Raw genomic sequence first — 26,908 nt, 5'->3', positions numbered from 1 at the left:
GTTCTTTCATTAGACATGAGACTTATGTGAAGCTATCGAGTATAATGCACGTTAATGAAGTGTGAGAAGTCTAGGTAATGATTTATATTTTTTAGATAGAATTCATAAAATTGATGTGTTGACTCGGTAATTATGCTGACTTTCGGGAGCGACGTGACGGGTGGAGCATGAAACGGAGGAAATATCGGTATGGCGTGGCCCCCACTATCTCATCGTTAATCAGTCTTCCGTAATTTCTCTCCGATTTTTTTTTCTTTTTGTTGGTAATTTCCTCTCAATATGAGTAAAGACTAAAAACTTGCTTATTTCTATACTAGAAACGAGATCATCTCTCGTCCCGTCAAATTTTTGTTTCATGTTGTTATTAGCAAAAGCAAATTTGCCTACATATTATTGATATTCATTGCTCCCTAAAAGTTGTCGTTTGTATTACTTCATTCTTAGGAGATTTGTTACATCCAACTTTACCCTATACTTATACAACAACATGTATTGGTGCGCTCAAACTCCTGCCGAAAACTAGGTGCATAGCCACAGTTAAGTGCGATTGAAACGCCGAAACAACAACTACCACTGAAGTCAAATGCCCCAAAAATCAACCACCGAAAAGCGGTAAAAACTTTCGACTAAAAGCTTTGTCAAATGACAAAGATTGATGCCCAATGATACTACTTAATGTTGGGCAAATGTGAACACTTGACGTTCTTAAAATACAACCGGGATAGATGTCAGGCTCATTCTAGGTTGAATAATGACATGTCTACCACTTAGCTATCGCATATTCCATGAATTTCAAATCTGAATATGGTCATTATCACTACTAGATAAGGAGTTAAACAAGTTGTAAGGAATATAGAGGTAGCTATAAATCTGCCCAATTATAGATATGTGTGGTTGAGAGGCCATGTTATGAGCTGCTTATTTCTCGTCCAATACCACAATGCATGTGGAGCAACCCCACTTTGTCAACTCCAAAGAATATTATAGTGGGGTTCGCACGACCTTTTTTTCCCGTTTTGGTAATGGAAGAAGAGTGATTTTCTTGTTCTCGCTTTCTCATGCTTCCACATGGCCGAATTCCAATGTCGACTTCCCATTCAAGCCATCTCATCTCAGCCCATAACGTAGCCATAAAGCAAGCTAGCATCATTTATATGCACATGTATTTGTTTAATTCGATTTAGTTAGTTGAACAAATTAAGATATTTTAAGGGAAACAGTTATGTGTGGTCCCCCAAATTCATATAATATTGATTATCCCATTATTATTTCATTTTTAATATTTTTGATTTTCAATGAAGTGATCAACTTGATTGTGAGAGAAAGATCGCCATATACCTCAATACTACTTGACTCTTGCCAAACTGTGAATAGATATTTTACGTATAGTTTGGAGGTTATATATGCAATAAGCGATCCCGTAAAAATTTGTCGCGTAAAATGGGAGCTACTGGCAATGGACTCGGATGAGCTTGCTTCCAGGTGCATTCACCACTTTTGGAATAATAATAAAATGGTGGTACGATAGCCGCAATGGAATGAATCTTTCTGAAGGGAATAAACTTTTCTTGTGAAAGCAATCAACGGGGACCTACCCTTGAACAGGTTCATGTATTTGATTAACTTGCTGGTGTTGAAAAGAGACTACATGGGACATGTGATCATTAATCTTCATATAAAAATAGTGGAAATGTAAGAGAGTCGCAACATCGTGGCGTCCTCAGCGGTTGATTCTTGGTATATACACACTTGAATCAAACAGAAAAAATAGGGGTCGAGTCATGTGCAAGAACACATATGAGAGCCATGTATTATTGCTGTAGCCGTCATCAATCCCATGTGATAATCTATCCGTAGTACGATATAATAACCCTAACCCAGAGGCAGTTTATGAATAGGAGGAATCATTTTCTTTTCGAAGTCTCGTTCAGGATGCAATGATTTGTCTACTAATCATTGAACGGAAAGGTCAGGGGGAATGATGAACCTTATAATTTTAGATAATGCAATAAAAATTTGGACCCTCTTCCGCCATTTTGGCAGAGCTCACATGCTGAGATCCGGGGGAAAAGCATTTGGTTCGCACATTGATAGGCGTTGTTTGCTAAAGTTGTTCGATTACCATCTAACAGATTATGTGGAACCATTATACAGTAAAAGCTTAACAAACTTCCAAAATAATGTCGTCACATTCGCAGTACCTACTTACGTATGCGATTGAAATTGTTGTAATTGAGTCCAATTTATCTACGGAAAACATGTGCATCTATGGACCACAACTAACAATGCCGAAGAAGAAGAGGAGGAAAAGGAAGAGAGATCTGTTATTGCGGGTTATACGAAGGTTTGAATCCATGAATGCCCGATGCCATGTTTCAGGGGTTCCTTGTTTCAGGCAGATTGGGTTGCCACGCAGAGAGAAGGAGGGGGTGTTGGGGGTGTGGCGCGCGGATGTGATGGGATGGGATATATAACATAATGCAAGTGTTGACCACTTGATTTCGGATAGGCAAAAAGGATATAGGTTAGGCACGTGACCCTTCCGTCTGCATATTCTCTGCCAAAGAATCGATCGGATCTTCAGTTATGTAAAGCACATTTCTGGGCTTTTAGCTAAGAATAGACGAACAAGATTTTGCAAACAATAGGTCTTTAATTAGGTAGGGTCGGTTTTCATGTTGCAGTTGTCAGCAACACAACCTATAGCCTAAGACACACCTTATCTGTAGCACCCAAAGTTTTACTTTAATGATAAGGTAACAAACTTAATAAAAGCAACATTATATCTTACCCACCTTAGACTTGATCCAGTAGTGAGGGCACTCTTTATCTTTCCTGCTCAAGAGCCGATAGATGTAGATTACATTCCTATATCAGGAACTTAGATTTAATTGTGGAGCTATGTCAATGGGTGTCGTACGAGGTTCATTCCCATTAACTGAGGCAAAAAAGAACACCTTAAGCGCCAAAACTTGGCACAATGGAACACTTACCAAAAATTAGGAAAGTGCCAAAGTTTTCATAAAAAAATAACACTTAAGTGTCATTTTTTATGAAAAATGAGACACTTGAGTGCCACATTCGGCAAATCCCGCCATAAATCCTACGTGACAATTTTTTATTAATTTTCTCACTTATATGGTTTGTCGGAAGGCTGACTCAGCAAAATACACACAAAAACGACGTCGATTTGGTATAATTCAAATTTTAATATAAAAATTAATTAAAATAAATTAATTAATTTTAATTAATTAATTAAAAAAAAGGAGGGAAGGAGGAGGAGGGAGGCGGCGGCGGCAAGGGTCCCCCTCCTACTTTTTTAAAATTAATTAATTTTTTTAAATTTAATTTAATTAATTTTTATATTAATTATTTATCACATTAGTATAAAACGACGTCGTTTTGGAACTATTTAGCCACATCAGTGTGCAAAACGACGTCATTTTTCACTAAGCTTGTCGAAAATTGCCACGTCAACATTTTGGCCGGATTTTCATTTGTTGGCACTTAACCGATCTATTTTGCTCCGATTTTGGCACTTAAGTGTCGCTTTCGTAAGTTTTGATACTTAAATATCCTTTTGTACTAAGTTTTGACACTCCCGGTATCATTGTGTCTTTAAATGTCACATCTGGCGAATCCCACCGAAAATCCTACATGGTAATTTTTTTATTAATTTTGCTCGCTTAAGTGGCTCGCTGGAAGGCTAACTCAGTAAAAAAACACCACAACAACCTCAGTTTGGCACAATTCAAATTTTAATATAAAATTAATTAAATTAAATTTAAAACCACTTTTTTTATTAAAAAAAAAAAAAGGAAGATAAATAACAGCCGGTGACTAAAGGGTTAGCCCTCACCACCGCCGCCTCCGTGCCGCCATTGGGACCCCCCAGCAGTGACGGCCCTTGGCTCGGTTGGGTGAAGGCCAACGACCCTCACCAAATCTAGGGGAAGGCCGCAACTCTCACCCCAAATCTAGGCGAGGGCTTGCAAGCCCTCGCCGCCGATCAGCTGGGGTCACCAACCCCTAGCCAAGGCTCGGCAACCCCGGCCGGCCCTCCCTCCACCTTCCCAGCATCGATGAGGCGGCGATGGCGGCAAGAGCTGACCCCTCAGCCGCTAGCTACTATTCATCTTCCCTTTTTATTTTAATTTGATTTTAAATTGAACTTAATTGATTTTCATATTAATTATTTAGCCATGTTAGCAGCAAAACAAAGTCAGTTTGGCACTTGTCTAACCACGTCAGCATACGAAACAACATTGTTTTGCACTTGGCTCACTAGAAAATCACCACACCATGGTTTTAGCTAGATTTTTTGGCCGTTGGCACTACACTAAACTATTTTACTCTAATTTTAGCACTTAAATGTTACTTTCTTAACTTTTGACACTTAAATGTCTTCTCGTGCCAAGTTTTGGCACTCCAAGCATCCCGAACTCCATTAACAGGGTTGATTATGGTCATATTCCTAAGAATATTTTATTTTCAAGAGCAAACTATCCTCACATCATTTTCTATATTTATCACTCTATGTCTTCTATTTTTAAAATAGGATGTATTTTTCTTCAACTTAGGTTGAAAGAAACTTTGCTCCTCCCATCACCTCATTGGTAGTGTTTTCTTGGGTAAATGTTACACAATGTGACATTCATCCATTCAATCAATAACACCTAACACAAATCTTTTTTTTTTAAAAATTAAATTGATACCTACACAATGTGACACTCATCCATTCAATCAATAGCACCTAACACAAATCTTTTTTTTAAATTAAATTGATACCCCTCTCTCTCTCTCTCTCTCTCTCTCTCTCTCTCTCTCTCTCTCTCTCTCTCTTCAAAAACTAGCTCAAGGGATGAAGTTTTTTTTCACACTAAACCAATCACTAGATTTTAAAATTAAATTGATACCTACACAATGTGACACTCATCCATTCAATCAATAGCACCTAACACAAATCTTTTTTTAAAATTAAATTGATACCCCTCTCTCTCTCTCTCTCTCTCTCTCTCTCTCTCTCTCTTCTCTCTCTCTCTCTTCAAAAACTAGCTCAAGGGATGAAGTTTTTTTTCACACTAAACCAATCACTAGCCCCTTCCACAATTAATGTGGGATAACTTCAATAGTCTCCCCCTCATATATTGAGGTAACCTGAATTCTGATACTAGTGTTGGATGATCTTAGGCCTCTCTTACCCAATCTAAGAAGATAAAACTTTCTCCCCCACTTATAAATCAACCATCAGCCCTCGAAATAACTTTAACAAATTTTGAAGGTAGAATCATGAGGTTTTTCTTTTTGGATTGCTGCAACTTTTTTGGATTTTGATTCTCTTTCGCATCAAGAAGGAAAACTATTGTTCTTGGGAATATAACTAACTATTGTTCTTATGACTATAATGATGCATATATATATATAAGGTTATTATATATATATATATATATATATATATATATATATATATCTTGTACTCCATAAGGTTATTTTTTTTCTAGTGCAAATAACTTGTTGACTTTTTAGTTGTAAAATACAAATAATTAGACTATGACTCCTCTCCAACTCAATTCTAGATTTATCACTATCAGCAACATTAGGATTAGACACCATACCACATTTGTCAATTACCTACTTTTTGATGATATCCTTATCACCGGCAATACTCCTTAATTATTACGGTTTTTGATTACTCAACTCTTATTGTAATTTTCTATTGAGGATCTTGAGCCACTTCACTATTTTCTTGGGTTAAGGCTTATTACTGCTCTGACGGTACGCTTGTATCTCAAGCCAAGTATGTTAATGGCCCTTTGCACAAATTTGGACTTGTTAAGGTCAAGCCTATATTTACTACTCTAGCCTTGAAGACTCTATTGTCCACTAATGATGGTGAGGTTTTCGCCTCTCAAACATTGTATCCACAGATGGCTGGTGCTCTACTATATGTGTCCATGACCAGTCTAGATATTAGTTTTGCTATGAACTTAGTCAATTCATGCATCAACCAAGATTGCCTCATCTCTAGGCCGTCAAACATATATTCCAGTATTTAGCTAGCACATCCACCCATGGATTGCTCATTGAGAGATGCTATCCCACTTCATTGACTGCTTATATAGATGCAGACTAGGTTGGATGCTCTGATACTCGATGATCGGCATCTAGTTTTTGTGTTTCTCTAGGGATCGATCTTGTTTCATGGAGTGCCAAGAAGTAACCCACTATGGCTTGTTCTAGTACAGAGGCTGAGTATCATGCTATCACTCACTATGTTGTTAAGATTCTTTGGATTCATCATTTACTTTGTGAGCTAAAAATCCCCTCTTTTTAATCCCCTCGCCATTTATTGTGACAACATCTTTGCTACCTATTTTACTGTCAACCTCATGTTTTATGCTCACACCAAACATATTGAGTTGGATTACCACTTTATTCAAGAACAGGTTGCTTTCGGCGATCTATGTGTTCACTATATGCCTACAACAGATTAGTTGGCAGACATCTTCACTAAGGGACTATCAAGTCCATGTCACATGCTATTGAGATTAAACTCTCAATTATTACACCAACTTCAAATTGGGGGGGAGTATTAGTGTGTAATTTATATGTATCATGGGGTATTTCTAAAATTATGTTCCTATTTGTAACATTATTGTAATTAATCACTCCTATAAATGCATATCATACAACTCTAAATGAGGTTGAACCATCATAAACACTTGTCATTATTTTCTCACTATATAAAAGTAGTACAAAGTTTCTAGAATTTATTTGTCCATCAACTCAAGGCTCAAATTATTTGAGTTTAAGATGCTTCTTTGACAAATGAAATTTCCTTGTGTATGCAAAGAATTCAAAACGTATTTACTATAAAGGTTCAAGGGTAGATAAGTTAGACAACTATTTGCGACATTTCCTAAACATGGGGTATCCTATAATTGAAGATAAAAAGTTTAAGCACTTTCATCATCTGTGGAGCTAAAGATGTTGAAAGAATCAAATCAAATCAAATGGAAGTAGAGCGAAAAATATAGGGTCCTTTCTGTAAAGGATAAAATATCAAAATACTAAATATCATAGTCTCGCACCAAAGACACTTTGCTTATACCAATACACAAATAGAAAGAGAACATGTACAAATAACAAAAAAAGAAATAAATAAATAAAGTTCAAGCGTTCAAAATAAACTATTTAGTAATTGTTTTTCCTGTTAATTAGTAGATAAACTATCCAGTAGCATGCCCATTGAGAGCAGCTAATTTTCAAGTTATGAACTATGTCGTCTTGTCTTAGAATGTCTTATGACAACCACACAATCTCTCCTCATGGCACTAATCTTGTAGCATAAGCAATCTTTGCATGTGAAGAGTGGGCAAAGTGTCACTGTCCTCTGAAACCTAGTAAATAATTGTTTGAGGTGCTACCCGTTCGTTTTGAGCTTTTGAAAGCAAAAAATTGTCAGTCAACTTTCCCGCCAAAGTTTTAACATTTCATATTTAAACTGCAAGCCATAATTTATTCTCATCTTAAATATTAATTTATATGTCACCATTTATATATCTTGAGAGGTTTTGAGGGTTTGTTATTGCATACATTCGTTATATTTCAAAAGAGTAATAAGTAAATGTCGCTATTTCATTGTAAAAGGAAATATTCTTACAATGAAAATCAGTTGATCCAGCTATTATGATTGATGGAAAATGGTTAAGAATCGAAATCTGGCAAGCCGCATTCATTTCAACTTCTGTGACCTAAAGAAAACTTCATTGAAAATAAGATGCAAGGCCAGGCTCCACTAGTCCAGCCCATAACAATTTGAGCTAGGACACGCCACAGGCTCAAGCACCTATTTTGTGTTACACACTGAACAAACTGTTTCCTACTACATAATTTCTTCTGTTCCTAACTCAAATATTAGGACTTACTTCACCAACCCTAATTAAGATCAGGGATGGAATCTTTTTTTTTCCCCTTTATTTTAGGTTTTGTAATATGGGGACGATTACAAGCAACTGGAGGGCTGTTCCGTGCCAGAAGCTGTGCCCCCAGCATGGGCACAGGATGCTGTGGCCACTTGGTTCCGGTAGGTCAGCTTCACGTCTTGCATTTTTATTCCGGTGCACGGGTGCGTTGAGCTGCAGTCAAACTTCACGGCCACCTCAGTTGCCGATGTCCCGTGGATGTCTTGGTACGTCACGTCGCTCACTCTAACACCCGAAGCCTATTAATGGAGAAATGAGAATTCGACCAATAAGAGAATATCTGAGTGTTCACCTTCGTGTTTTTATTATGAACTGCTATTCAATTTCACTAGACTCGTGGAATTTTTTAAGGACGGAGCTTTTACCTGATTCGGGCAACCGGAGTTGTCGGGGCAGTAATTCTGATCGATGATGATCGGATTTTGGACATTGTTCATGATGGCGTGCTGGAAGAGGATGTTCCTCGCGTAACTGTTGCTCGGCCTGGCCCACGACTTGATCCTCACTCCATTTTGCGTGCCGGTGAATGTGGCCGTATTAATCGTCACGTTTTGTACACCGTCTTCTTGTTGCTCCTTGCCCAGACTCCCAATGCTGAAAACCAACCACATAGAAAAATAAATCTCCAAGTCAACTAATGAAACAATACTAAATTTGGCCGGACATATGATATAAAATAATAGTAGGGTAACGATGGTAAAAAAACCAACTAAATACCTGATGCCATGTCCGGGTCCGCATGCAATATTTTCGATCCAGAGATTGTTGCTGCCAGGGCCAATGGAGACACAGTCATCGCCCGTCCCAATCTTGGAATTGAGGATGGTGACGCCGGTGGAGGCGCCGACGTGAATGCCGTCGGTGTTGGGGCTGGTCCCGGAGGCCGACACCTTCACGCCTTGCATCTTCACGTTCTGGCAGGCGTTGATGACGATGTGGAACATCTGGCTGTTGAGGGAGCTGAGTCCGCTCACTAATATGTTTTGGGAGTTGCTGATTTCCAAGTTCTTCGCCCACACACACCAAAATGACCAAACACTAATCAACCACCATGGTACAAAAAAACACTTAATACTCTTAATATTCAATTATTATACAAAAATCCCCTCATTAATTATTATGATGATTCTCCGTGATCCGGGGCATTGGATATCACATGGCTCGGGCTTCGGAACGGAGGGTGGCATGTGGCCCTTGAGTTTTTTAAACAAGAATACGGATCGTTGACAGTAACATAAGCAATCGATGTGAAACTTGAACGCCCCAAAGGGCTTAATTGCTTCTCATGGTGAAATGGAAACCCACTTTCACGTATCTTTCTTGGAATTTCTTTTCTGTCTTCTGTTTCTTTAACGCTCTCTTTTTGTTTATTTTTGGTAACGTAGGAGAGCATATTTAAACTCGCCTATGCATGGGAGCTAAAAACATTGGCCTTAAGGGAAAAAAGCAGACCGACCAAAAAAAACAGGGAAAAAAGCAAGAAAGAAAAGAAGAAGAAACACCAAACTCATTGTGCTACAGTATTTAATAGGTAGCAAGTCCGAGGTTTCACAAGGAAGGAGAAATCACCACAAGTTCACTCTACTTCGTACTCTTGCCAATCCCCATTGATCCCCCCTTTCCCATAAGTATATAACAAGTATTACATTAAATGATGAAGTTGAAAAGGGTTTTATTCAATGTTCGATCTAGATGAAGAAGAATTCTGTGCGCGTTCGTCGTTTTGCAGTTAGTATATATGAGCGTATGTATACATACCGTAGCGCCACCAGGGCAGCTCTTGCCGGAGCTCTTGCAAGCCCAGAGGCCCGTGCCTTGCCCGTCGAGGGTTCCCCCAAGCACGGACAACCCCGTCACGTCCCTGAATAGGATCCAGTTCCCCACCTTCCCGTTCACGTTGTAGTCAGAAGGCGCAACAAGCGTGCCGTCGATGCGCACCGTGATGGCCGAGTTCTTGCATGGCCCATTGAAAGAGGCGGACTGCACGAAGAACTGGCCCTGGGGCACGTAGACAGTGGCGGCGCTTGTTGACTTGCAGGCTGATGCCCATGCGCTCAGGAAGGCCTTGCTGGAGTCAGTCTTGCCGTCGGCTTTTGCGCCGAGAGAGACTACGTTGTACTGAACTGAAGCTGCGTTTGCCGGTGATGGCAATTCGGACAACAACATGAAGATGCTGAGGGCAAGTGCCAGAAAACTTAAACAAGTGTTGAAGATGAGTTCGGCCATCTTCTTGGGCTTTTTGCGTGAGAGAGAGAGAGAGAGAGGTTGAAGGGTGAGTGTTCTTGCTGTTGTGGTGCGTTGCGGTGGCGGTGAGGTGAAAGGGCTATGGAGTGGGGGTATTTATAGGGGAAATTGAGTCTTGTCCAAAATTAAAATATGAAAAAGTAGAAGGGCAAACAGAAACAAAAACAAAAGGAAGGACAAAAAAGAAAAAAAGAAAAAACAACAACACGTGATTGGGGAGGCATTGGATGATTTTAGCAGGTCGGCCGAAATGCCCCTTTCCTAGAGGACTTTCTGTTTGTAATGTTCCTGCCTTTCTGAAGGAATCCACCCGGCTGAACTCAATGGAGATGGGCTGGGGTATATTCTCATCCCCCCAAAGTCACCAGCCTTCTCTTGATCCACCAAATTTGTTTTCTTTTTCCAAATCCTTTTTTTCTTCTTCTCTCTCTCTCTCTAAACCATGCTTTACCAATCATCCATTGCTTATGTACATATCAATCTTATATACTTACTATATTTTGCATCTCTTTTTTTATGACACAAAAAAATAGATGAGACAAAGAAAGATGACTTTGAAAGAAATTAATTGTGTTAAAATGATCCAACTTAAAGGTTTATATATGACCTTTCATATTATACACAAATTGTGACAAAGATTAATTGCACGAGCATTCTAATCTTTTGGCGTGTCTATATGAAACATTTATCAAAACCAAATATCGTAGGGTTGGCAAAAGATCTCTAAGACTTATTATAAAATATTATTTACACACTTTTGTGTCCAAAATGTTCTCACTGGACTATCTTTGTAAATCGATATATTGGACAGATGCAATGAATGAGTCAGAGCATTCATTTTCTCGGAAGAATATGGTACTTTGGTGAGGAGACTATAACGAGAGATTGACAGTTCCACCAAGATGACTCCAAGTATACCCTCCTCTCTTACTCTCTCTCTCTCTCTCTCTCTCTCTCTCTCTCTCTCTCATGTGATATATGTCATGCTACTTGCTTTTCCATCCAATGAAATTCACTACTTTTAGGGTTGAAATAAGAATAAAAAGGCCAATCCATTTACTTAACCGTATTCCAAAAATTAAGGCTTGATCACGGAAGAAGAATGGTTACTTTTGGCCTGCATTAGGAGAAATTGACCTACCCATCTTCTACCCAAGGAAAAAAATTGCAATGGACTCCTCATTGGACGCTTCTTCTTTTTTTTCTTTTTTTCTTTTTTTGAGTTGATTGAGGAGTGACGAAATGAATGTAACATTATCCCACGGTAAGGCTCCCAATTTGGAATTTTGGATGGGTGTGATGCCTGACGTCGAACGACTTTGGAATGCAAATGTTGTTATACGATTTTATTTTATGACATTCTTTATAGTAGAATGAATACGAAAGGGCGCATGGGCCATGGTTGGTTGCTTTTGAAGGAAGAGGACGTCAATGTTTTGTATCGTTCTAGTGGTGGACAAAAACAACAATCGAATATGTTTCCAATGGGAAATGAAATAAAGAGATTGATTGAAGACCCTTAACTCATTGCCTCAGCAAACCCAAACATCCCGCCGTTTTCCCGGCTGCTCTTAGTTTCGGCTGTCATGCCCATCTTTCCCTCCTCCCCGTGTCATTCCGTTCGTCATTCTTTCCTTGAAATATCATTCATCATTGCATTTGATTTCATGCCGCACAACTCTATCTCCATCTTACACCAATTATGGCAATGGCCATTTATTCTCAAGTGCTTTCAAATCCAGTCACACAAACATTGAGGATTCTTCAATAAACGTGAGACTTGTGAGAAGTATGTAATGAGGTATGCAAAGTCAAGCTAATAATCCATGTCTTTTTAAAAATGAATGCAAAATTACTCACGATAGAATTCATAAAGATGTTGCGATTGATCGGTTATAGTTCGACATCTAGTAAGTAGGGTAAATGTTTGTTTTCCCTAAAGCAAAATATTCATGTACTCATTGTCGTTCAAATTAGATTAGATACAGACATAAATTCATGTATCAAAAGATATGATCATGCATTCGGGTCTCGATAAAGACAAATGGCTTGGAATCAAATACACGTCTCTAAGCATTGCGTGCCTACGGGTAATCGATATGAGGGGAGAGAGAAACAAAAAAATAATAATAAATCGTTGTTTCCTTGTCCGTATGGCCCCGGTCTCTTTGGTCCTCCCATGATTTGACAAGGGAAAGGGTAACGGGTGTCAGTTGTTACGCTGACTTTCCGGCCTGCAACGACAAACTGAAATAAAACCGAAAATTAATATAGTATTCATAATGAAATAGACTTGAAACCCTAATAAATTTATATTTATATGTATGTACGGGGCAAAATGAGAAGGGCTTGGAGGAGCGTGGGGAGTGACGTGACAGGTGGAGGATAAAACGGAGGAAATACCGCTAGGCTTAGCCGCCCCCCAAAAATAATTTCGCGGCCCCCACTATCCTCAGTGTTAATAAAATCTTTGGTAATTTCTCTTCCATATTTTCGTTTTATGGGTAACGAGACCGTAGCCCGTCTCATCAAATGTCAATTCCATATTGTCATTTGTATCCTTTTTTTTCTATACAACGTCTATTTGCGCCGCGCTTTACGCCACGCGACATGTATCAATCTGCCCAAACGCATGATGACCCTGGAATAAGCGGGATCGAAGCGCCTGCACAATAAGTCAAGTACCCAAAAAAAAGTTAACCACCGAAGCCCAACCGCTACCATGAAAAAGCAGTAAAACTCTTGACTAAGCTTTGTCAAATGACAAGGATTGATGCCGAAGAGCATTTGATGCCGGGCAAATGTGAACAGTTGACGTCCTTACTCTTAAGTTGAATTTTGACATGTCGAGCACTTCTTATCTGTCAAATCGCATGAGCTTCAAATCTGATTTTATTGTCATCATCGCCATGAGATAAGGAGTTTAGCAAGTTGAAAAGCCCTACCGAGGTATCCATATGGATCTGCGCAACGATTGATGTATATTGGAGTGGTCATGTTATGAGCTGCTTATTTGTCGTCAAAGACGGCGATGCATGTGGAGCAACCGCTGTTTGTCAACTCCGAAGATTATTATCGTGGGGACTGCGCAACCTTTGCTTCTTGTTTTGGTCGTGAACGAAGAGTGATTTTCTTTCTCACTTTCTCATGCTTCCACATGGCCAAATTAGCATGTCGACTTCTCTTTCAAGCCATCTCATCTCAGCCAATAATGTGGCCATAAAGCAAGCTAGCATCATTTAGCTATACTTATATTCGTTTGCTTTGATTTGGTCAGTTGAACGAATTGATTCATTTTAACTGAAACAGTTGTGTAGACCCCCCACCAACCCCAACCCCAGCAAATTCACGGAATATTCACGGTTTGAGAAGGCAGTCGATTTGATTATGAGAGGAAGGTTGTCATGTACCTAAACAATATTTGGCTCCTGCCAGAACTGCGATTTGATATTTACGGATAATTTGTAGATTATTTCTACTTGTGTGCAATAAGTGAAACCGTAAAATTCAACAAGTAAAATGGAAGATGCTTGCTGCTGGCGACGGGTATAAATGAGCCTGCTTATGAGTCAAGCCACCACTATCAAAATAATAAATTTAATGGTGGTATGATAGCCGCAATGGAAGTATCTTTGCTAAAGGAATAACTTTTCTTTCGAATGCAATCAACAAAGACCTACCAATGAACAAGTTCATGCACTTGATTAACTTGTTGGTGTTGAAAAGAGATTTGGAGATGTTTTTATAATCTTCATATCAAAATGGTCAAGATGTAAGGTGGTGGCAAGATCGTGGCATCCTCGGCGGTTGATTCTTTATCTTCACGCACTTGAATGAAACAGACATAATTTGGGTCGAGCCATGTGCAAGAACACACATGAGAGCCACGGATGATTGCTGCTACCCCGTGTGATAAGCCTGTCTCTCTCAATATTTCCTCATTCTCTATATTTCTAATCTTTAATCTATTCGAAGAACTCTACCACAACTCTTAGACAAGAACAGTTCACGGATAAGAGGAATCGTTCTCCTCTTCGAAATCTTTCCTAGGATGGCAATGATTCGTGTCGTAATCATTGAAAGAAAAGGTCAGAGGGAGTGATGAGCTTTATAATTAGCAAATGCAATAAAATTTAGATCCTCCCCCCACCATCTTTGCGGAGCTCACATGCAGAGATCGTAGACGAATTGATAAATATTATGGTCCATTACTGATAAATAAATAAAAAAACTGTTGGAGAAGTTAGATTCCACGATGATTTTGGGCGTTGTTTGTTGAATTCGTTCAATCACCACCTAACAAGTTATGGGGAACCATCGTAATGTACATACCAAATAGTTGCTGCATTCGAAGAACCTTCTTACTTTTGCAATTGAAATTGTTGTAACAAAGTCCAATTTATTTACGAAAAGCATGTGCATCTATGGACAACAACTAACAATGTCACCCGAGTCCGAAGAAGAAAAGGAGGAAGAGAGTTCTGCTTTCACGGGTTCTATGAAGGTTTGAATCCATGAATGCACGATGCCATGTTTCAGGGGTTCCTTGTTTCAGGCAGATTGCGTTGCTAGAGAGAGAGAGAGAGAGAGAGAGAGAGAGATGCTAGAGAGAGAGAGAGAGAGAGAGGCATGTGGTGGGATATAATGTAATGCAAGCATTGACCATTTGATTTCGGCTAGGCAATTAGGATGTAGGATAGGCACGTGACCGTTCCATTTGCATATTCTCCGCCAAAGAATCGAACGGATCTTCAGTTGTGTAAATGAACATGGCTTTTCTGACCAAAAAAAAAAAAAGAACATGCCTTTGTAAACAATAGGTCTTTAATTAGGTAGGGTCGGTTTTCATCTTGCAATTGTCATCAACACAAACCTTTCCCCGCTTTGACCCCATAGCCTAAGACACACCTTATCCATATCACCCAAAGTTTTACGTCAAGGATAATACAACTTTACCCTCCTTAGAATTGACCTAGTAATAAGGGCACTCTTGTGCTTCTTGCTAGGGAACGGACGGTTGTAGGCATGATTTCTTCTCCCAAGGAACTCAGATATTAGTGGATGCCTCATGGCAGTAAGTTTTTTTTGCTAGTATTCTTAGGGAAAATTGTCTAAAGAATCTTAAACCTATTTCACTATTATCAATTCAGTTTTAAAATTTTACCAATTCAATCCTAAATCTTTTTATTTTTTGCGAATTTAATCCATCCGATTAATTTTAATAGGAAATAGCTGACATGGAAGCCAGCAGTACTATGTAAGATAGTTAATGTTGACATGAACAATTTATAATAATATTTGAAGATTTTTTCATTCTTTTTTCTTTCTTCTTCCTTTTGCCAGTAGCCGGTTGGCCTTGCTTGGGCAAGGGTCGCCATCACTTGCCATAAGCGAGGCACGGCCAAGTGAGGGTAAGCCCCAGCAAGGGCTCCTCTCGTCAAATTTATTGAGGTCGGCCCTTGCCCAAGCTAAGGTGGCCTTGCCTGTTGTCGCCCAAGCAAAGATGATGCCCAACGAGGCTAGTCTACCCTAGGTGAGGGTCAGGCTTGCCTAGCTTGGGCAAGGGCTCCCCTCACTCGGCCAAGCCTCGCCCATGGCAAGCAAGGCTAGCCCACCTAACTCTTGGTCAAAGGAAGAAGAAAGGGAAACAAAAAATTAGAAAACATAAAAAACAAAAAACAAAAAATTCCAAAAATATTATTTAAAATTATCCAAGTCAGCATTGGTTGTCCTAGATGAAATTGCCAGTTTCTACGTCAACGATTTTCAACTAAAATTAACCGAATGGACTCAATTGGCAAAAAGTAAAAAGGTCTAGGACTAATACAAAATTGAAGGAATTAAAATTGAATTGGCAAAAATATGATAGGTTTAAAACTTTTTGGACAATTTTGTTAGTTTTATTTAAAGTAGCCAATTAATTAATGCACTTAAGTTATTTATAAGAGAATATTTTATTTTCAAGAGCAAATCCCGATAATATATCTTCACATTGCTGTACACCTTTCTCATTTTATATCCTCTATTTTAAAACATGATGTGTTTTCCTCCAACTCAGGTCGAAGGATCCTCCTCCCATCACCACATCGGTAGTTTTTATGGGTAAATGTTACACAATGTGACACTTTCCCCCACCCAATCAAGAAAGAAAACTATTTTTCTTGTGAATATAACGAACTGTTTTCATGTGAATGAAACTGTTGTTCTTGTGAATATGTAATGACTATTGACTCGTGCTATACTACTTATATTTATTTTGGTTCTAGTGCAAATAATTTGTCAACTTTATAGATAGCCAAATGCAGATATTTGGACCATGACTACTCTCCTACTAAATTCGATATTCGTCAACATCTGCATCCTCGCTATTACAATTAGACACTAGATTACGTCTTTCAATAAATAATAATAATAATAATAATAATAATAATAATAATAATAATAATAATAATAATAATAATAATAATAATAATAATAATAATAATAATAATAATAATAATAATAATAATAATAATAATAATAATAATAATAATCAAATCGCTGCCCTCTTTTGCATAAATACCCTTGCCAATTTCCTCAAGTGGGGGAGTTTATCACATCCCAAAGCCCTTGTCGCATGGCTATACCTTATAATAATATTATTCATAAGGAAGATCTACCTCTAAATATTCATTAATTTGTGTGGTTATTTAAAGTACTCATTTTTGGAATACGTAGAACAGGCCGAATCATTATAATTAAGTGCAGATGTGCGCCATATATCAAGATTAACAATTTCATTAGTAACGGGGTGGTATATCCTCGCCGAAAGACAGAAATTAGGGTTCAAGGAAGTGGAGGTCAAAACCACAATCTCAGGGGATCAATTGCTTCTTCTTAAATGGACAAGCAACATACTAGGAGTCAAGAATCCTACGGTGGCCGTTTCCTTCATTCGCAATATTAAGCTTTATTAAATACCATGGGGTCCTCGTCCTCTCACTCTCACCATGCAATGTGGCAAGCTCAAAGTTAAGTTACCTAATCAATATACCTTCAACTAGCTCAACGTGTCCACCCCTAAGTCAGTATAAAGAATAACTACTAAGAACTCCCTATTCGTTCATCGAGTAGCGTGACATCTCTTCTTTCCCCTACCTTAAGCACTTAAATTCAAGCTCCATGTTCTAGAGAGAGAGAGAGAGAGAGAGAGAGAGAGAGTGCCTGAATTGAATGCCTAAAGCGAGTCTTTAGACCTTACGTGGAGGGACAAAGTGGGCCCACTGCTTTTGTTCTATTCTAGGTTGCTCAGAAGGCCCAGTACTCTGTCTTTTAGCCCAATCCTGAAATAGGTTCAATCATGCCGGGTGTTCCTACATTCAACAATCGACAAACGGTAGCACCGTGCGTGGTAGGGTGCATCCCCATTTGCGACTTCAGGTACCTGCTAACCCGTACCTCGGAGCACTGATCGCTGAGGCTGCGGCGCTGCTCCGAGGGTTCCCTAATCTGCGCGTGGTCCATTGCAGCAGAGAAGTAAATGAGGCTGCCAACTGGGCTGCCAAAGCCCATGAGTCCCGAAGCCTACCTCCAAACTGGCCCTCTTCTATTCCCCCCTCTTTTGGATATTATCTGTACTGACTTAATGGCAAACGGTGCAACTAATCGTTAAATTTATAAATTATGCCCCTTTTCAACCCAAAAAAAAAAAAAAAAACCCGTACCTCAGAGCATAGGATGCATCGAAATTAGCGTGAAGCGAATCGATGTGCAGACATTTAGGCAAAGCTAGGGTCAATGCCAGGACTTTGTAAAATCCATCAGGAACCTTTGGGAGATTGTTAGGAGGAATTACTAGTGATGAACGTAATCTCAGTTGTAATGCCGGTTCCCTCTATCCTATTAGCAACTTCATTATTGGCACTTCTTCTACCATTCTTCTATGGTCTCGACGTTGTACTTAACTTTGATGAACTGTCAAAATAATATCTAGTCACTTTATCCAAATAAGAAAGAAAAGAAAAGAAAGCTAGAGCTAGAGAGAGCATTGATCACATGTGCTGCCTAACCCTAGATAGGGACAAGCAAGCCCCGATGAAGGTCACACGATCCCCATTGTACACTAAGAAGGATGGTGCAACCTTTTGGGTGATTAGATGAGCCACTAGGGCCACTCATGTTATCAGATGTCAAACTGTTGTCGATCAAATTTATGGTTTCGAACTTGGCCACTAATAAAGAACGCAATTGGAGTTTGTTGAGGTCAGAACCATGTAGTTTGTCACGTGATCTATTTTGTCCACCTAGCTAACACATAAATCAATGTCCTTACAATGTCCAAGGGAGCAAATGGCATTCACTTTGACCAACTTTCTTCACTCTTTAGTCTTTGCACGGAAAATGCCCCCAAAAAAAAGAAAAAAAAAAAGAAATGAAAAGCGAAAGAGAACTATTCAAACTAATTCGTAGCCGATCTATTGAATGGAGACTCCATATAGTGGGTGCTTGACCTATAAAATGAAATGCCTACTTTAATGGATTTGCAAGTCACCATTCATTTAGTAACATGCAATTCAACCTGCTATGCTCACATGCATGTCACAATCGCATCGCCAATATGAATGCGGAATAATAGAGAGGGTCAACCTTATCATTTGCGATGGTGCGAATCAAAGTATGTACTCCAAGAGTACGGTCAGGTTCCATGAATTGTTTGCTTTATGTTTTTGTAAATCAACATCAGCTCTTGCTACATTTTTTCTCACTCAACGTGCATTCCAATTTCCAACCCCCAACACGAATCAGTATATGGTTCCACGCCTCCACGTAGAAAGCGATCCCTTCTTTTGTAGATTTATTTAACCCCACTTTGCGGCAAAACCTAGCTTCTTGACCGCAATCATAATCTATCCACACGAGGGTACCACGTCTTTTACACACGCAATCTCATAAACAGGGTATCCATTTCACCAATTAAATGAATTCATAAGTGGCCGAAAAAGCAAGACATGGTGATGGAGGGATCGTGAGCCTTTTTTTTCTCATACTTTTCCCGAAGGTCCGGAGAAAGCTGCCAATTTCCCTACCATAACATCATATTACAAATCACAAATTCAAATATGGACGCCCTATCTCGTCTTTCTTATTGAATGTCATTCTTGTTGTTCCGTGGACTATTTTCTTTGTCTTCTATTGTCTATTTGATATGGGTACATCTATATCTTTATATACATTTATAAGGACTGATTTACGTGTGCGTGTAAGAGTGAAGTAAAATGTTACATATATCATTGGCATATGTCCTAATACTTAAGTTTCAAGAGAAAATGGTTGGTGAAAGCACAGTTTAAACGGCTTTTACTTAACAATAGAGAAGTCACTTATTGATTCCATTGCGATATACATTACTTTAGTCATCAGGGTTTCTCGTTGAATGGAATTGAAAGCAAATAAGCACGTTCAAAGACGCCGGAGAAACGCCATTGTTTGTATTCCGGCTCATCACCATGTGACACGTGGCTAACTCTCTAAGTAAAAAATATTAAAGATTTTGTTCTAAGTTCCCCACCACACGCATCTTGCATTTTGCGAATCTCACCCCAGGCATCAGCATACTGATAATATAATGTTGTGGGAATGAATTAAGGTACTATACGCGAATAATTATTGGCTGTGTTCGTTCAAGTTGACGAATTGAATTAAGGAATGATTAGCGGTCTGAGAATAATAACGTAACAGCTCATTGTCGCATGCATTATGCTTCTCACCTCCACAACTTTCATAATTTTATTCGTGTCTCTTTGAATCATTGTTTATTTTGGCTAAGACGTTGACCACTTGTCAGATCACATGCTCGCCGGACATATCACCCGTCTAGTTACTTGTACGTAATAACGTGCAATCTTAAATAAACTACTCTATCATTAAACTCATAATTTGGACCCGCATATGTTATATTTCTTACTGCAAGAACAAGGAAGTTGGATGATCCAAAATCCACTGTAAATTATGGCACCAACTGCCTATCTTGTACCACCCAACTGCCTCTCTCTCTCTCTCTCTCCCCTGCCTGCCTCGAGTTTGAGACGACATTTATTTTCTCAACGAAAAACCAAAAGAAAATGGCTAAGCAAGTCATCTTCCTATTCCTCATGCTCACATGCTTGATCTTGATTAGCCCAACCGAAGCGGACTGCAATGTGGTGAGCTACGGGGCAAAGCCGGACGGAGCCACGAATGCAATGCCAGCATTCCTGAGGGCGTGGAAGGCAGCATGCGGGTCGGCTCGGGCCGCTACGATTTACGTGCCAATAGGGTGGTACGTGCTAAAGGTGGTAGAGTTCCGGGGTCCGTGTAAGAGCCGGGTGACGGTGAAGATAGATGGGACATTGGTGGCACCATCGGACTACAGTGCATTGGGGAATTCAGGGTACTGGATATTGTCCATACAGGTGAACATGTTGACCGTGATATGCGGGACACTGGATGCCAACGGTGCTTCTTATTCCGCTTGCAAGAATTCTGGCCAGAGTTGCCCTCCTGGCGCTAGGGTACGTTGTCCGTATATCGTGTACAGATTAAGAAACTGGTTTCACATATTAATTAAGAATCTTTCACCTCATGTCATATCCATGTATTGTTTAATCCAAGTTGGGCTATAGCATATGCTAAGTTGATGGTTTAGTTAGCATAAAAATGATGATGATGAGAGTCTTTCTGTTGACTTCACTTCATTCCATGCGATATTTGCCGCTTTCGGCATTGCAGCGACATCATATGACGATTTTGTGGTTTTATGAAACTCGCATTCTAACTCTCATAAAAAGGTTTTAAAGTTTTATTACTCCACAAAATCTTTGACAAAAGAAGGATGTTTTCTTCTCTCCAGAGTGTAGGTAATGACCGTATTATGGGGATGTTTTTTAATGAGATTGTGTGAAAACTGATTTTGTCGATAATATTAAACTGGGCAATGACATCGTGCTGAGTGGATTGACGTCGATCAATAGCAAGGTGATGCATATCGTGATAAACAGCTGCAACGACGCGATGGTGTGTAACGTGAAGGCGATTGCTCCGAACCAAAGTCCTAACACGGACGACATTCATGAACAGTCGTCCAATGGTTTCACCATCACTGGGAGCATGCACCAGAGCGGAGACGACTGCATATCGATAGGACCCGGCACCACCAAACTTTACATGTCCAACATCAAATGCGTCCCAGGCCATGGAATTAGGTACTAAAAGCTTCATCAATGCGCCATCTATGTATACCTCGTCTCTTGATACATGATCTACGATGGAGTCTACCAAACGCCCCGATTCCTGTCCTTACTTATATCACTGTTCGTACATGGCTCGATCTAATTTCAAGCTTAAATTATTGTGGCACAACATTGGGAGCCTAGGGAGGGATGCGACTGAAGATGGAGTTCGAAACGTGACGCTGACGAATGCGTTGTTCACTGGATCCGACAACGGGGTCCGAATAAAGTCATGCGCCAGGCCCAGCACTTCCTTCGTCGGGAACTGTTGGATTATAATGTCTCAGTTGCTGTTTTCTGTTTTTTGTTTTACTCTGTTTTCTGCTGTTTTCTGTTCTGTTTTCTGCTCTGTTTTACTCTGTTTTTTATTAAAAAAACAGCAAAGTTCAATTTAGTTATTTATTTAATGTTTTTGCTATTTTCTAGGAAGTTAATAGCACATTTGTGTGCAGTTATGTGTTGCACATACGTGAGCAGTTTTTGCTTTGTTTAAGTTGTTCTGTACTCGACAGTTTCCTTTAGAACAGACGTATGCAAGTTTGTGTTCTGTTTCTCTGCGCTTCTTTTCCTCATCTAAAAAATATAGCTTCTGGTTTTCTATTTTCTTGTTTACTGTTTTGATCAGTAACAACAGTGGTATCAGAGCATGTATGATCTTGAGGGACTGTGAAGTGAAGCAAGTATCGAAGTGTAAAGAAGTTAAAGGGTGATGGAGACAGGGTCGAGTGGTTTCTTTGCGATGGCTTCTCCAGTATTTACTTGAGAGAATTATCAAGCATGGGCTGTTAAGATGACGGCATTCTTGGAGGGTCATGATTTATGGGAGGCTGTGGAGGATGATTATGAGGTTGCTCCACTTCCAAACAATCCAACCTTGAATCAGATAAAGTACCATAAAGAGAGAATCACAAGGAAGGCCAAGGCAAAGTCATGCATGTACGCTGCTGTTTCACCCACTATCTTCACAAGGATCATGAGATGTGATTATGCAAAGGCAATATGGGATTTCTTGAAGGATGAATACGAGGGAGATGAGAAGATAAGAGGCATAAAGGTGCTGAATCTCTTGAGGGAGTTTGAGAGATAGCAGATGAAGGATTCGAGTTAGTGAAGGAGTACTCGATAGGTTGGTTGGGATAGCTGAAAAATCAGAGTTTTAGGGACTGACTTGAAGGATGAAAGGCTTGTTCGAAGATTCTGTGTCTCTTCCGAGAAGTTCGAAGCCACCATAGCGTCTCTGGAAAATACAAGAGACTTACCTGATATAAAGCTTGCATAATTGTTAAATGCTCTGCAGGCGCAAGAGCACATAAGACTGATGAGAAGAGAAGAGTTTGTAGAGGGTGCGCTGCAAGCTAGAGTGAAGTCAAATGATGGAGGCAAAGGGAAGAAATGGATTCAGTCTAGAGAAATGCCGGTGACTCCAAGTTTGTAGCAAAAGAAGGAAATTCTGGTGGGTCTAGCAAATGGAAGATGAACAAAAAGCCTTGTCAATACGTGGTGGAACTAATCATCGCTTTTTAGATGTTGGAGAAAGCCCGATGCTAGATGCGAAGATGTCACAAGTTGGGTCACATGGAAGCCATCTGCAAAGAAAAAAATTACCATCAAGTAGGAAAAGCCCGGGTAGCAAAGAATGAATGACGAGAAAGAGCACTTGTTTGTAGCTTCATTTTCTGAATCTTCTGTTGGGAATGATGCATGGCTGGTGGATAGTGGCTGTACCAATCATATGACTGGCAATTCGAAGCTGTTTAGGATTCTAGACAGTCGGTCGGAGTCCAGTCGAATTGGCAATGGACAGGTATATCGAAGTGCAAGGGAAGGGTACAGTGGCTATTGAAGGAAGTCAGGAGGTGAAGCTAATCAGTGATGTTCTCTTTGTGCCAAATATTGACCATAATCTGTTAAGTGTTGGTCAATTAGTTGAGAATGGCTATAAAGTGAAGTTCGAAGGGAAGGAATGTCTTATTAATAATGTAGATAGCAAAGAAGTGCTAAGAATTCCAATGGAGGATAAGAGTTTCATGTTCAAGCCACAAGAGATGCAACAAATGGCTTTAAAGTGCAAAGAAGAAAATGCAGAGATATGGCATAAAAGACTTGGGCATGTTCACAGGAAGAGCATGTCGTTTATGCAAAGAAATAGCTTGGCAGATGACTTGCCAAGTTTGGAGGAGGAATTTCCACAGTGCAAAACTTGTCTTCTTGGCAAGCAAGCCAGATTTCCTTTCAAAGGAGGAGGCTGGAGAGCATGTGAGAAGCTGCAATTAGTCCACACAGATTTATGTGGACCTATGTCTGAGTCTTCTCTCAATGGTAGCAAGTATTTCATTACCTTTACTGATGATATGACTAGGATGAGTTGGATTTATTTTCTGCGAGCCAAGTCTGAAGTTGCTAATGTGTTTGTGAAGTTTAAAGCCTTAATTGAGAATCAGAGTGGGAAGAAAATTAAAATGCTCAAGTCTGATAATGGTTATGAGTATACTTGCTCACAAGTTTAAGTTGAATTGTGAGCAAGCGGAATTGTGCAGCAGTTCATTTGCTCCCTATTCACCTCAACAGAATGGGGTCGGTGAGAGGAAAAATAGAAGTATTATGGAGATGGCAAGATGTATGATGCAGGAGAAGATGTTGCCTAAGAAGTTACGGGGTGAAGCTAATAATACCGCAATGTTCCTGTTGAACAGATTGCCCACAAAGGCCTTAGAGAGGTCAACACCTTTTGAAGTCTGGTATGGTGTTAAACCTTATGTGAAAAATTTGAAGGTTTTTAGGTGTTTGTGTTACACTCATGTTCCTGAGGTCAAGAGGGACAAGCTGGATAAGAAGGTAGAGCTTGGAATCTTCATTGGGTACAGTCTCCAATCAAAGGCTTACAGAATTTTTCACCCTATGACAGGGAAGGTGACTGTAAGCAGAGATGTTGTTTTTCTAGAGGAAGATGAGTGGAATTGGATGGAAGGAAAGAGTGCAGAACAACAACAGTTCAAAAAACAACCTGCAACAGATGTAGAGGTTGATGAAGTTATAGATGGATTGGAAGACAGTGTGGATGATTTACCGGTGAGAGGCACAAGGTCACTTGCTGAAATCTGTGAAAGAAGCAATGTGGCAATGCTCGAACCATCTAACTTTGTGGAAGCTAAGGAGGATCAAAGGTGGATTGCAGCAATGTAGGAGGAGATTGCAATGATCTAGAAAAACCACACATGGGAGCTTGTTGACAGACCATCTGATAAGAATGTAATTGGGGTTAAGTGGGTGTTTAGAACAAAACTTAATCCCGATGGTTCTGTTAATAAACACAAAGCTAGACTGGTGGTAAAAGGCTATGCACAAATATGGGGAGTAGACTATTCTGAAACATTTGCTCCTGTTGCACGACTTGATACAATAAGGCTACTTTGTTAGCTATTGCAACTTGAGAAGGGGTGGCCTATATTTCAGTTAGATGTCAAGTCTGCATTTCTGAATGGAGAGCTTGATGAGGAAATTTTTGTTGAACAACCTGAAGGCTTTAGTATCAAAGGGCAAGAAGAGAGTGTATACAGGTTGAAGAAAGCTCTCTATTGATTGAAGCAGGCTCCAAGAGCTTGGTATGGGAAGATAGATCGATATTTGCAAAATTTTGGCTTTGTGAAAAGCTTAAGTGAGTTCACTCTTTATGTCAAGAAGGTGAATCATAGTGTTGTAATTCTGTCACTTTATGTAGATGATCTATTAGTGACAGGGAATGATATGGAATTGATAGAGAAGGTGAAGCAAGATTTATTTGCAGTTTTTGAGATGTCAGACTTGGGAAAGATGGCTTATTTTTTGGGTTTGGAAGTCAAACAAGCTTCATATGAGATCTTCATTTGTCAGAAAAAATACATGAAGGAAATTCTAAAGAAGTTTTAGATGGAAGATTGTCGAAGTGTAAGCACTCCTATGGTTGCTAAAGAGAAGCTGCGAAGAATGATGGAACAGATGCGAGATGCTTCTATGTATAGAAGTCGATTGGGTGTCTCATGTATCTTACAGCAACTGCACCAGATATTCTATTTGCTGTGAGTGTTTTATCCAGGTTTATGAGTAGTCCTAGTCAGTTACATTTGATTGTAGCAAAAAGGATATTAAGATATCTCAAATGAACATTGTTCTTTGGTGTGAAGTTTAAGAAAGGTCAGAAGTTTAATTTGCAAGGTTTTTCTGATAGTGACTGGGCTGGTTCAGTAGATAACATGAAGAGTACGTCTGGATATTGTTTCATTTTTGGTTCTGCTTGTTTCTCCTGGTGTTCCAAAAAGCAAGAGATTGTAGCTCGAGTCCACAGCGCAGAGGCTGAGTTTATAGCGCTACTGCAGCTGCAAATCAAGCTTTGTGGCTGAAGAAGATAATGAAAGATTTGTGGTTGAATTCCAGTGATTGCATTGAAGTTAATGTGGATAATCAGGCTGCGTTAGCAATATCTCAGAATCCAGTTTTTCATGACAAAACCAAGCATTTTAAAGTCAAATTTTTCTTTCTGCGTGAGGTGCAACAAAGTGGCGAAGTTAAATTGGTCTATTGTAGATCTGAAGATCAGCTTGCAAATATGTTCACAAAACCACTTCAAGCTGGAAGATTTGAAGTATTAAGAAAGAAAATTGGAGTATGTAGCAACAACTAATCCAAGGAGGAGTTTGTTGGATTATAATGTCTCAGTTGCTGTTTTCTGTTTTTTGTTTTACTCTGTTTTCTGCTGTTTTCTGTTCTGTTTTCTGCTCTGTTTTACTCTGTTTTTTATTAAAAAAACAGCCAAGTTCAATTTAGTTATTTATTTAATGTTTTTGCTATTTTCTAGGAAGTTAATAGCACGTTTGTGTGCAGTTATGTGTTGCACGTACATGAGCAGTTTTTGCTTTGTTTAAGTTGTTCTGTACTCGACAGTTTCCTTTAAAACAGACGTATGCAAGTTTGTGTTCTGTTTCTCTGCGCTTCTTTTCCTCATCTGAAAAATATAGCTTCTGGTTTGCTATTTTCTTGTTTACTGTTTTGATCAGTAACAACAGGAACGTTCTCTTCCAAAACGTACTCATAAAGAATGTGAAGAGCCCAATCATCATCGACCAAAACTATTGCCCCAACAACCAAGGCTGTCCTCCCTAGGTAGAATCCACAATTCATTAACCTTAGTCTTACTATAACAAACCAAATTTAGTGCACTAATTTGCCCATCAATCGCAGAGTTCCGGGGTGAAGATTAGTCAAGTGACGTATAGGAACATACAGGGGACGTCGTCGAACCAAAATGTAGTGACGTTCGATTGCAGCACCAGCACTCCATGTGGGGGGATCAAACTTTAAGACATTAATCTCACCTGCATGAACAAGGCGGCCTCTTCTTCTTGCAAGAACATAAGGAGTACTAGTAGCGGACTGCTCGTGTCTCAGAGTTGCTTGTGA

At 39.5% G+C, this 26,908-nt stretch overlaps 1 protein-coding gene and 1 pseudogene across 1 annotated transcript; one reads left to right on the top strand and one right to left on the bottom strand.

Annotated features, from left to right (window-relative positions):
* Nucleotides 1-7,707: 7,707 nt before the first annotated feature.
* On the bottom strand, nucleotides 7,708-10,283 carry LOC104456165 (polygalacturonase). Its single transcript, XM_010070905.3, has 4 exons — nucleotides 9,744-10,283; nucleotides 8,703-8,992; nucleotides 8,351-8,579; nucleotides 7,708-8,224 (listed from the first exon to the last, which is right to left on the bottom strand). Exons 1-4 carry the CDS (start codon nucleotides 10,209-10,211, stop codon nucleotides 8,006-8,008), a joined length of 1,206 nt encoding a protein of 401 aa, XP_010069207.1. The 5' UTR covers nucleotides 10,212-10,283; the 3' UTR covers nucleotides 7,708-8,005.
* A 10,046-nt stretch (nucleotides 10,284-20,329) lies between these two features.
* Nucleotides 20,330-26,908, top strand: LOC104416133 (annotated as a pseudogene).

This window comes from Eucalyptus grandis, chromosome 8 (genome assembly GCF_016545825.1).
Source record: "Eucalyptus grandis isolate ANBG69807.140 chromosome 8, ASM1654582v1, whole genome shotgun sequence".
Taxonomy (NCBI): domain Eukaryota; kingdom Viridiplantae; phylum Streptophyta; class Magnoliopsida; order Myrtales; family Myrtaceae; genus Eucalyptus; species Eucalyptus grandis.
The sequence above is the reverse complement of the archived record's forward strand: the minus strand, read 5'-3'. Positions and strand labels throughout refer to the sequence as shown.

Excerpts from the sequence above, each read along its gene's own strand:
- LOC104456165 (XM_010070905.3), bottom strand. The coding sequence starts at position 10,211 with ATGGCCGAACTCATCTTCAACACTTGTTTAAGTTTTCTGGCACTTGCC. Across the intron at positions 8,993-9,743 it reads GCTGCCCTGGTGGCGCTACG|AACTTGGAAATCAGCAACTC; the intron begins GTATGTATACAT and ends GTGTGGGCGAAG. Across the intron at positions 8,580-8,702 it reads GGACCCGGACATGGCATCAG|CATTGGGAGTCTGGGCAAGG; the intron begins GTATTTAGTTGG and ends GTTGGTTTTCAG.